At 41.9% G+C, this 13,251-nt stretch overlaps 1 protein-coding gene across 1 annotated transcript in view; it reads left to right on the top strand.

Annotated features, from left to right (window-relative positions):
- The first annotated feature begins 12,984 nt into the window (after positions 1–12,984).
- Positions 12,985–13,251, top strand: part of LOC134095309 (protein kinase C-binding protein NELL1-like) — a 143,243-nt gene continuing 142,976 nt past the window's right edge. Inside the window, exon 1 of the mRNA XM_062548758.1 lies at positions 12,985–13,080. Within this exon, the coding sequence (XP_062404742.1) occupies positions 13,032–13,080 (49 nt within the window). The 5' untranslated portion in view covers positions 12,985–13,031. The remainder of the gene's footprint in view (positions 13,081–13,251) is intronic.

A 13,251-nucleotide genomic window follows, 5' to 3' on the forward strand; every position in this document is an offset into this window, starting at 1 on the left:
GCACATGGCTCTCAAGTAGATTTAATCTTTTAGAGAAGATTGGCCCAATTTAGACAAGGGTTTTGTCCGCATATGGACTCTGTGCTCTTGCCATGTCAGATAATGGATTTGTAGATAGAATATTGCCCAAGGCACATTGCCATCAGTTATGAAAACCCCTCACATACTACTGCCAAGGGCATCTCGATATGACATCCCTCCGACTGCATGATGACAGTACTGCGCTGGTTTCTTTGCTGTGAATTGAAGTCAGTAGCAGCTGATAGAGCTCATCACAGCCCTGGTAATCATCTCATCCGAGTTTGATATGCTGGTTTTATGCAAGCAAATGGGTGGCCTTTGTGAAGTTTGTCGACACTTTGCTGCAGTGTCACTGTAACCATAATCTCCCATATGGCTGCAGGACACTAGTGTACATGAAGGGGATTTACCATGCTCGCTATGGGGCATTTGTGCAATCAAAAGATTAAATCATAAGACCACGCTTTTAACATGAAACGTTTGCTTTCATTTGATAACACATTTAACAGTAGAGTGGATTTCTGTAGGTAAAGTAGAATTGGAAAATAAATGGTAGGCTATCTGCTGTGCTGTTGTCTCAGTGCTCTAGGCTATCTCTAAGGTCCTTACTGCAGCTAAGAGGCTAACTGAACACATAGGCCTATGTGCTGAAAAGGGGGCTCTGTGGATTTTTATCTACATGCTCCTGAGATAGCATTTCACTCCTCTACAATTCTGTTACCCTACAATTCATTTTCTGTTTTCCTCTCACTAATCTCTCTCAGCAGAGGTCCAGACTGGACTGTCTACCAGTGAAATAGATAACTTGGTGTTCTGTGAGCATCTGTGAGATTCTATTATAATGTGGAGGATAACAGCCGTATGTATAGTCATGGTAGCCAAGGTGATGCCTCTTGAGTGACAGAGAAAAGGGTAAAAAAAATCTTCCTTAAATACAACACATCTGGTGACATTATATTTAGCATTCCACCCTAATATACCTCAACCAAACAAAAACTGAAAAAAAAAAGACAGAAAAATATGCAGAAACTGTCGTTTCTCTGCTGATTCGTATCAATTTGTGAAATGGACACACATAATCCACTGCTGTGGAGACTTTAGTAGGCCTATACATAATATCGCCTTCTTTCAAATGTTGTATAAAAAGGTGCTCAGGAAACAAAACGATTCCATGATTTTTGTGTTTGCCAAACACCACCTGATGAAGCACTGACATTGTTCATCTATCCTCACTGGAAGAAGTAAGAAAACTCACATGTGGCCCAAAATGGGTCAAGCAGGTATCACAGCTGCATAGTGGAGTTTGATCTCAGCTGTAAAGGTGAATATTATGAGATTTTCTTTCTTTTCCTGTCCTGTTGAACGATCAGACTGGGTGATCACACTGTCAAGAGTCGTTTCTTTTGATATCAATGAAGAGGTGACAGAATGGAAGAAACAAATTCTGTCGTCAGAAGCCAGAGAGGAAAAAATACCACCTGCTCACAACACACTTAAATTAGAAAATGAGTTTCCTCAATTTAATCCTTAAATGGATAATTGAATTGCATTTAATATCACAGATGTTGCTTGCTACCACGTTTTCATAATGGTCACAGCTGCACTTTCAAACCTTAACAAGAGAGTACCTGTTGGCCTGGAATGACAAAAAAGATTCTGGGAACAATTACACCAACTCTCCATTTGTTCTGATGCTGCTGCTGGGTTTTTCACAATACACGCCTGTGGATTTTTACAGAGAAACCACATTCTTCCTTTTTCTCTGCTTGCCGAGTTTGGCATGGCAGAGTCCCCACTTGCATCAGCGTACCTGGTGTCACGCAGAGATAAGTGTATCTGCTGATGCAGAGAGAGGCTGACAGAAATATCCATCTCACGGGCCACAACAGAAAACCACCCACTCGTCTGTGAGGTATCCAGCACGTAAAGGGGGTGGTTGTGAATGTGCACTCCGTCTTAAATAGGGTGTCTTCTCTGATACAATCATTTCAAAATATTGCATAGTAGCAGCACAAACGAGTAGATATTTCTTTGTAAATGCGCCAAAGGCCTAAACAACCTCCTTTGGGGAAAGAAATCACAAAGTCTGTGCATACTTTGTCTCATACCTGCTTCCGGAGGGTGGAAGCATTAATTTAGCATTGCTAGGGTCATCAGTCTCTGGGGCTATACAGAGACAATGGTGTGTAACACTTTGGAATTGGCAACTGAAATGGTGGCTCTAAAGCGCAATGAGCAGATAACATGGAAGGACAACACAAGGAAAGCGTCCAGCACACTCACCAGTATGAGACTACTGACATCAGCACTTTGTGTCATTTCCTGGAAATGGTTACTTTAGCCTGTCATGCTTCCTGGCCAGCTACAGATGTCTGTCGGAGAGAACGAGAGGTCCGTGGTCATGCCCATCTGTCTGCTGCCTCTCAGACCTACAGAGATTTATTTCCTTTTGCCCTTGACTGATTTCTTGTATAGCAATTGCATCTTCACCAAACAAAATAAAAGCAGCAGTGTATAGCCTGTGTGGCTTTCTCAGAGCAGAGGACAAATTGTGCAGCTGCATCACTGAATCACGGTTTTCATTGGTGAATGTGCAAGTGCTCTTCACAACCTGATGTGTCCAGAGAAAGGACAGATAAACAAGAGGCCAGAGATAAAGACATCACCACCACGCATCTGCTGCACTTCAATCTGCCCATATCCTCTGAAGGAGTGTCAGCCCTCTTACCGAACCTCCGAGCTGTTTCGTTTCTTTCTCCTCTTTCCCTTGCCCAGGCTCAAAATGTCAGTTTACACATCATGCTGATAACGAGTCATTTATATGTGAAAAGCTCCTCTGAAAAGCTCACACTCCAGGTCACAGGCCTGACAATTACTTGGTGTCTGAAAAGGTCGACATAAATTAAGGCTGATGCTGAAGGAAAGGACTGTATAGCGTCCAGGCTGTGACCAAAGGTTGCATGCACATTAAGGCAGAAAAGGAAAAAAGAAAAATATCACAGACAGGAGACTTGGAGTCAGGGGCGCTGTGCAAGGTAAGGTTTTGGGTGGGCACAATTAAAGCGGGGGTACGGTGTCCTGCCCCAGAAAAAAAATAACAGTGACAGCACTTGATTACATTTGACATAGTCTGGAGTACACGAGCGTAGAACCAAAATGAGGGAATGTCCGCACACCGCACTTTAGCTCCCAAAAATTTTAATTAAAACCAGCGATGTTTTGACCCGTCTGGGTCTTCTTCTGGCAGGACTCTGAGGAAGACCTAGACAGGTCAAAACGTTGCAGGTTTTAATTGAAAACTCCAGAGTGCAGACATTACCTCTTTATTGTTTTATATTTGACATTGTCAAAGACTGGTAAAGATGGGACTCATGGAATATGTTTTTGTAGCTCAGTAATTTCCTGTTTTATATGAAGGTGACCACTATTCATTTATAAACATCCAGATACAGTATATACATATCCAGATGTTAAAAAGGGTGGGCATGTGCCCAACAAGATAGCCCAATCTGTTGATGTTATGGCAAAAGTCCTAGGTGGCCTTATGTACTGGGATGAATATGGAAAACAAAGACTGATATTGATTTATACTAACTAATTCATAACTACAAGTTCATACAATGTAATGCATACAATGTGAAAATACTGTATATATATATATATCAGGCTGAACTAATAGAATTAAGTGCAATTTCATTTCAAAACAATTGTACTGAAAGAGGCTGCCTGGTCAAGTAGCTGAGGCTTTCCTAGTCCCTATAGCAGAGCATTTAACCTGCTGTTTATAACAGGCTTCGGTGCTTCAGAAGATGATCGTCACTGAGACAGAATTCAGTTTTACTGGCCAAATGAGGTCCAAAGGGAGCAAGAACAACCTTCAGTGTGTGTGTGTGTGTGTGTGTGTGTGTGTGTCTGTGTATTTTTGTTTGTGTGTCTGTGAAGGCCACAAACTGTATCATTCTGGTCTCCAGTGTTGTGAATTTGCTTCCCATGAGGTATTTCAAAAAGCAACATCGAGAAATACTTGACCACACCAAATCCAAAAGAAATGACTTACTTGACATAGTTGTGTTTCCCCTTGCCTTGTTGTACAGTATATCCAGATCAGATGTTAAGCCTCTCATAATACGTAATACATAATAAAGGTTTTATTATGAGCACTATCCTCAAGTAGAGTTTGTTGCACACTTGGACCTCAGTGATTAGCACCAGCCCAGTCCTGTAGTTAAACATTAATTTAATATATTAAGGAGCTCCACCTCCTTGCCACCGGGGGTCAAAGACATTTTATTCTACTCTCTCTATCTTAACTGACCTTGAAGATGATAGAGGGGCTGGTGAAAAAAGAAACCTGCACAGACGAGCATAAATTCTTTCTGTCTCTAAAGTACTTAATGTGGAATGAGGATTTTGCTTGTGAGTTATGCTGTGCTGATGAAAGTCAGAACTTTATGGCATAGCAAACTGTTTGGCTGGATTTAATTCAGTGCCAGTTTTTTTTTTATGTCCCTTCAAATTCAATGGGTAAATTCAATTTGGAAAATCTTCACAGTATTTCTATTTATTACTAGCCTGGGAACATCCAAACCTTCACATCTGCACAATTGGGAGCGGGTCTGGAAAAGGGTCATTACATTACATTGACTTAAGACTTACGAGGCGTAACTTCAATGAAAGTAAAATCGTCAAATCGTTTTGAGTATAGCAATCTTGTAAACAAAGGTTTTAAATGCAAGATTAGCCGGATTAGCGATTGTATCTGTGTGTCCATATTCTAGGGATATTGGAAATGGGTTTCAAAGGGCCCTTGGCCAAACAGACTTGCCGAGCAAATCCCAAATGTGTCGAAAGTTCGTATGGGTATTCTGGCTAATATAACTGATAGTCCCTCAATGCTAACTTTTATGTGACATTGGCCTTTTAAAGGGAAACTATGCAAGTGTAACGGGTGCTAGCTGGTTAGCTATGCTGTGAAACGTTAGTAAACCTCACTCCCCGTCGCTTCAAGAGCGCTGCTGGCATGAAAGCTAGTAGCCTGGGCTTTTAGCTGGATTGTTAGCACGCTCGACTCCCAATCCGAGGTGCTGCTGTCTCGCGGGTTCGAGTCCGGGCGTGTGCAGGGCTGGACCGCGGTAGTTCCACACAACGCAGGTTACACAGGTTTGGCAATTTCATCGCCGGTTTCGCTTTCGCTTTCGCTTTTCTTGCAGATTTCTCTCTGCCTTTCTGTCTGCCTTTTCATGAACATCATCGCGAGGTTGGAGACTCTCTCTTTGTCAGTGCCGTCCCGGTGGCACAAAACTTGCATGCATGGTTTTCCGCTCAGAGGCGCAAGGGGGAAGCGAGACAGCCGTCATTCAACCCGAAATAAGTCAAATAACTTCCAATTCTGAAGCACTGGTTAAGTGTTGTTGTTTTTTAAAAGTGCTATACAAATAAATTGACATTGACATTGACATTGAAGCTGATTAGTTAAGGCAAATTAAGATAAAAAAAAAAACCTTGCATAGTTCACCTTTAAAGGCATGGAACATCCCACACTATGGTTGATTATAACGTTTGCTACCTCAATGGCTCCTCTGTACTCTTCCAGCAAGTCAGAAGACAAAATGATGTCTGTATGGCTGATGAAATCAAAGCGAAGATATGTTTCAGTGAACAACGTTCAGGGTCAGGGAGCTATGCTCAAGTTGTTATTAAAAGTGCAGTTCTAGAAGCCAGTTCACCACATATTCCATAGTGGCTCAATTTTATGAGAGCCATGTTGGCTGAAATGTAGTAGGATGGTCTGCTTCTTGTCCTCTTGAGCTCAGTCATTTAGAGTTTGCAATCAATCACTGTTTTTTTTTTTTTAACAGCTCAGTACACAGTCACTGAATTCCTGAGAAATGTTGAACACATGTTAATCTAATGACTTGGAAGGGAAGAATATCTGGCTTGAGATGTTGTAAATTGTTATTTGTTTGTCTTTGTCTATAAGAACGAGAACCACCTGGAGAAGATCCACAGAACAGGAGATAAAGAAAGAAGGGCTGTCCTGGCAACATCTGGAGCGGAGGTTTTTTCATACTGCACAGTATGTGCTGTGATGTGTGGTCTCCAAGACAAGCCCTGTGTGTTGAAGATGAAAGTCAGGAGCTCTTGGGGCAGATGGGGGGAGAGAGCTTCCCTATCATCCTCTCAGGATGATAGGGAACACACACACACACACACACACACACACACACAGATGGGGAGAGAGAGCTTCCCTATCAGTATCACCCTCTCAGGGCGTGAAAGAATTCTAATTAATGATACTTCTGTTTCTCCAGTGTCACATTTTACACATATACCAGAGACTATACAATCTTTGCATACATACTTGCGCACACACACACATACTGTACATGCACATGTACACATACAGTACACGTACACACACGCACACGCACACACACACACACACACACACACACACACACACACACACACACACAAATGTACGAACAAACAAATACTTGACACGGCGAAGGTGGGAAGATAGGCCTTCTATGACTTCATTTAGCAAATTGCATAATTACCCCAGCCAGATAATAAAAAATTACATAATCACAATATGAAAAATACATGTCTCAGTTTTTATAAACATTCAACACTAACAAATGTTGCACCCCCCCCCAAAAAAATAAATAAATGCATAAATAAATAAAATAAAATAAAAATGTGATTACTTAAATGCAACTACTAATCAGGAAAAATACTCTTGAAGTTGCCTCAAGTGCATTTTCACTGATGACTGTAATCTTCTATCTGATTACGGGTTTATCTTTTGATGAGGGGGTCTGTACACTGTAAATGCTCTTTGTGTCTCTCTAATTCCAAAGTGCATTTATGAACATTGATTGAGTGCTATTGTAAGCCTTTTCTGTGTGGATTTAATTCATTGAGGTATTGCGGATGCAAAACTCTATTTGACAACAATGGGTGCTGGGTGAAGCAGTTCTCCTCCAGCTGCCAGAGAAAAGAAAATATCCTTTTTGGTTTTCTTTGAGAAAAACAGACAGTTTCAAGGCACTTACCCTAAAGTTCTCTTCAGTGCCAGCAACTTTCAAAAACTGTGGTTGTAGTAAAAATAAATAAATAATAATAATAAAAAAACCCCAAGGTTGTCATCTTTTTCTAGAGATCAACAGTTACAAGTACTGCTATTGACAACTCCCAATGTAAGCATGAGAAGTGTGAATAAAGTTGGCTGGCCTGGAATAGCAAATGAAGTCGTCTCTATTGGCTGGGCCTCACGTACTGTAGCTCCTCGGCACTCCGGTCAGACAGAGTCCCACTGGGTCGCCACAGGCTCTTACTCATACCCCGCCTGTGACCAGCAGCGGCAGCAGCAGTGTCGTGCAGACAGAAGCAGAGCAGGTGGAGCAGTAATTAATCGGTGGCCACAGCGGAAAGCCCATTTAAAGGCAGGAAACACAAACACAAGCACAGCCAGGGTGAAACACCCCCCCCCCCCCCCATCACAGTGTCGTTCAGCAGGGGAAATGACAGAGGACCGACAGACAGAGGTGGTGAGTGAGGACCCCATCCTCACTCACCACCAACCCCCCCCCCCCCCCCCCCCCCCTCATAACATACCTCTGAGGCTGACGTGACAGCTGTGGTACTTCCGAAGGTCGAACAGTCCCTTATCTCTGTATGTATAACTTCGACATTATCATCAGACAGCTCTGAAAGATTATAGTGTTGAGATTCGAACGTGTTGGACAGGTCTCTTCTGTGTGTAAAGGCCTGTAAAAGAGCTTAGAAAATATTATCTTTCAGGAGAAACAGGACAGGGTAGATTTAGTGCCCAGTCGACTGGTCATTCTCCTATGCGCAAGCTGGCCCACACAGCTGCAGATCAGTAATGATAAGGTAGCTGGTGAAGGACTTAGACACTATTTTACTGATGGGCTTAAAAAAGAAGAAGGTTTTGGAGGCTGATATAGCAGAACAACGTTTCACACACAGCGGGTTCACTTGCACTGTATGTACTGTAACATGTTCAGAAAGAATCAGACATATGGCATGTTTAAGTTGGCCCGTATTGTCCCTGTCTGATCTACTTGCAAGACAGGACTTTATCGGGCTGATTTAATAATGGCTCTGATACTGTTAGATATTACAATATCAGCAGCAGAGTAGAAACCATGTAAACATGGTATGCACACAACTGAATTTTATCCTTACTTCAGTAAAACTTGACTGCACATGCACATAACATACACGATTCATCCAGAAAAATACTAACAGCTCTATTTCTTGCTGAATGACATCCGATACAAAAATGGCACTGTTATACTGTGGGAAGGTAGTGATTAAAGACAGACCGCTAGTTTTGTTGCAGCTAAGACATCTGCGCCCGGCGAGGATGGTGCTCGCTCTCGCTGTGCCTGAGACAAACAGGGCCAGCAGTCTGCTGACACCTCTGTGGGGCTCTCATACCCACCCCATGCCCTCAACCACACATTCAGCTGGAGCCGCCCACACTGAAGGCAGCGAGCAACACACCACCAGCCATGTTCATGTCACACCAGTCAGTCTGAAGACCCACTGTGAGAACACGAGGATCTTTTCCTTTTTATGAGGATTGTATAGACTGTATAGAGTTCCAATGAGTGCACTTTTGTTAAGAGCACGGCCCTGAGATGTTTGTGAACAAGGGTTCTTGTTCTCATGTCTTTGTCACAGAGTATGAAGGTCTACAGTATCTCATTTTCCCTGGATGATCTCACTGCTCAGCTCTGGGGGAGGAGGGGGGGGGGGGGGGAAGCACTACTCCACATCATCACTAGGTGTCCCTGACACCATGTCAGTTTCTCTTGCAGAGATGGGAAGATTCTCCATAGAAATCAATGCAGGGGCTCTTTGTTTTTGCCAAATACATGGAGTGACCCTTCTGGAATGTCTTTCCCGTCTGGGAATATGTCCATATGTGGTCAAAATAATAATAAAAACATCAGCGATATTTCTGTTCTGTCTTATCTTATTGATTCCACTGTTACACTGTCCCCTAGTTAATCATACTGTTACTGTCGTATCCATTTAACTGTCATTGAGCTCAGAGGAAGGAAAAGGTCTTACCAGATGGGTGAACTCACGTAGAAAGGAAAGAAAAGACAAAAATATGATGAAAGATAAAACGACCAAGATAGTCAACAGCACTACATATTTGTCCAACTATGGCTTTGACTGTGTGATAAAATAGTGATGAGATCTCTTTAGATACTCAGGGTAAATTTAACTGTCATAATTGTTCAAGGAAAGGCTCAACTAACTAAATCTTTTCCTCATAACAACTTGTGTGAGGAGTCCAGAACTACGCTGGCATTGAATTCAGTAGAGCACTGCATTTTCAAGGGGGCATTTTATGGCTGAGCCCAGCTCTTTTCTCTCTGTAGGACAACATTAATCATTAGCTGTGGAAGTGACAGTCACTGACTCTCTAACTGTCGGTGACAAACACAAGTTAAACTATTGATCCCTGTGGGTGTCATTATACGTCCACCTCTGGAGTGGTGCCTAGGTTTCTGGTGCTGCCCTTGGAACTCACCCTCTTAAATACTTCTGGGAAGGTAGCTGCCAGGTCACACTGTCACACTGACCTCCAGTATTGCTCTCTTGAATTTAGGATTGTGCACTACTGCCAAAGCAGCACAGCATGGGACATCCTATAGAGTAGCCTATGCTGTGAAAATATGGCTGCGGACAGAAACCTGTGATCGTTGTTCTAACGTTTGGTGTAAAACATGAATGTGAAATGTGAATACATATGAATATCTAAGTTATATCAGTGCCTTTCAAGTGGGGTTCATATTTGGTTCAGACCAAAGATTGGTGACGAGATGAGCTGCGACGTTCTAAAACCTTACAACTGTGACTTGTTGAATGCTTTGCGACGGCTTGTGATGGTTTGCAACAACGTGCAACATTCAATTCACACCGCTGCTACTCCTTCTGCAATGGTTTTGTCTCGTTGCGGATCTTTGGTGTGAATTGAGTCTCACAGATAACTAAAAGTCTGATAACTATATGCAGCAGAGACTTCTTTACTTTCAATAATTGCCTGTGCCACCTGTGGGGCAGCCTCACTTTTAATTATCTTATTGCACTTTAAAGCTCCACAACAGAGTGTAATGTCATTAGCATCTTGTAATTCCCTTAAATTTCAGCTATATTCCTGTGAGCCTTTTTGAGGACATAAACTTGGGTAACACTGATTTACGTGTTCTGTCATTTTAATAATCGAATAACTGATCAACAATCGAATAATTGATTAATCAAGAATACAATCAACAGATTCATCGACTTTGAAAGTAATTGTTAGTCGCACTCGCAGCCCTAACCTAGCCTATATACCTGGACTTGGGATTGAATTTGGCATTTTCTCTGTAGGTCAGTCTGGCCAAGAGGCCATTGAAGCCTGTTTCCATTGTCCCGAAAACATGGTCATGCAAATAAAATTGCGGCACGGACATGTATTCATTTGGAATCGAGCAAACCATTGCATTTAAAACCTTTGCGTTTACAAGATTGCTATTTAATGATTAAGTGTTTAATGCACCAATTTAAGTTCACCGCTGGTTATGCTCCAGCTGAAAATCGTATGTCAATGAACCTTTTCCAGACCCACACCCAATTGTACATTTGAGAAGGTCTGGGTGTTCCCAGACTAGCCCTATCCCCCAATGCCTGCACTTGTTCTCTTCAGCCTGATTAGACTTACGATACGAGTGGTTTAAAAGCCACTGTGCAATTAGACTGGGTTTGCAAAACACTGTTAAACGTCTATGGCAGAGTGCTAAAACGCTTGATACTGGGCACTTGTTACATTATGGGTAAACAAGTACCAATTATTATGTAGTTGTCAATGAGATACTGTTTCTTCTGAGGCTTTTTTATTCTAGAAACCACTTTTTTCCTGCAATGTGATTCAATTATCAAACAAATTGAAAGGACGCTGGAGTGTTATTTGGAGTATCTGATATGCATTCATATTGTGTTCACGTCTATGTCCTGGTATGAAATGCACCAAATCACAAGCCCAAGGAGGAAATGTCTTTATCAGATATTAATCTGTCCATCTAAAAATGTCTGCTCAATTCTGGTCGTCTCACTTATTCTCTCTGCTTTTGAAAACAAACAAAAAATCTATATTGTGAGCATAATGACAATTGTACCATTTCCCAGCTTCATCCATCCACAATGTGGGTTAGAGAGGCTTTGCTTGTATGATTGTATGACCTTGACTTTGATACTGTGCTTGTTGATAAAGAGATTATACCTTTCCATAGAGTGCTGAATTTCTGTGTTTTGACAGTCAGTAGCCGACGGTTTGAACAGGGGAAGCATACATATCCCCCATTTGTTTGAACATATTGAGTGTTTGAATTCTGGATATAACAAAGAAGTCCCCGGCATATCAACTTTGCACTGCATGATGTCGCAATGTATCGACTGCTCCTCTTGTAATTTGTCGTTGACTAGGCTGGAGCTCCTTCAACCGAAAAAAATACAGATCCTCGCCATCTGCTCCGTCACAGACTTCCACAAACGCTCTGGCTGCTTTTCAACTGCCAGCACTGTTTAATGACATAATTCTCAGTCGAGCTCTGATTGGAATATTCACGTATCTCCTTTGTGATGCTGGGTCCAATTAAAATAATTCACTTTTTCCCTCCTGTGATAGCTGTACTCAAAAGCTTGCCTCGAGTATTGTGCTGGAGGGTAGTGTTGATGTGCAGCAGGTTTTTTTTTTTTTTTTTTTTTAGATATCAGATGAATATCTGTCCACTACATACCATTTCTAATATTTACTGTGTTTCAGCAACAAGATACAGGCAATGTTGTTTGAAACAATGTCACTAAGTATTGAATGAAATATCTGAACAAATCAAAATTCAAGATAGGCCTGTTTTGTTTGCGTTTACTCTGATTGACATAATGTGTAAAACATTGGGATATGTTGACAGTATATGGCAATCAGATTGATGAGCCCTATTTATCAAGAGGAAACGTGATGAGGGGCTTTTCTCCTGAGAAGTGTTGCAAATGTATGGGAGCAGATATGTTGAATCCTGGCAATCATGAAGAGAAATATAATTGTTTTCATTATGAGCTCTGAACTGGAGCTCTTGTGAGGCATGTAACCTAGACAACATGACAATGCACACAAATTAGCCACGCAGTGAAGGATAGCAGCATGATTAATAGGATCCTACAAGGACAGATCCCAGGAGGGAAAGCCTTGGAGTACCTGTGCTTATAAAAAGCCCTGCGAGTCCCCGGAGTCAGGGGGAGATGGAGAAAGACACTGATTGAGTTAGAAAGGGAGAAATGGGACTGAGAGGGAGGCTAGACAACTGCCACACTCATGGCAGCTCTCAATGAATTATTTTGTACGTGCTATAGGCATGTGCGCAGTCCTTGTGTCATTTCAGTGAAGACCCCCACACAAAGAGAACATGTCCTTGGTCAATGATGATATAATTGATCCACTGATGCACATCTATCCTATGTTTCAAAAGAAGAGAGGAGAGATAGAACGGCAGCTATACTTTTTGACGTTGGAGATCTATATATATAAATCTTCTGGTAGTTTATCGACTTAAAAAAGAAATGTTGGTCACCTATTGAAATGGATTTGACTATTTTGTATAAAGGGGAAATCATTTGATGTGAGCTCTGCAGACACTGTCCAGAAAAGTTCTTTCATATAATAAATATGATGAAGTTGAATTAATGTCAAGATTCATGAGACTGTTCATGTCAGTAAGACTGCATATTTTCAGTGATATTACATTATTACCTTGCGCTCCAACGAATCCCCTATTTTAGGGGCGTGGAATGCTCCAAGTAGCAACATCCACAACCGGTGAGCGCAGAGAAGCTTCAGACAGAAACAGGTCAAGTTTGGATATCGGCGAGACAGGACGCGCATCTTTGGGGTATTCTGTGGAACTCTATTGCATATCAAACGTTTGCAAATGGCTAATTTCGTTGTACTTTTACCCGTCCTGCTTATGGCGAAACCAGGTACGTGTTTTTATATTGTGGGTCAGAGTAACGTGAAAGAATGGCATATGCGTTGTCGATGGAATTGAAGGTTTTCCGGACAGTGAAACACCTCGTCATTCCGTCTCACGTTATTAGACTCTGGCGTTTGCCCTAATTCTCAACAGCACTTTAAAGCTTTTTCACGGAATA

Source organism: Sardina pilchardus, chromosome 11, assembly GCF_963854185.1.
Source record: "Sardina pilchardus chromosome 11, fSarPil1.1, whole genome shotgun sequence".
Classification (NCBI taxonomy): domain Eukaryota; kingdom Metazoa; phylum Chordata; class Actinopteri; order Clupeiformes; family Clupeidae; genus Sardina; species Sardina pilchardus.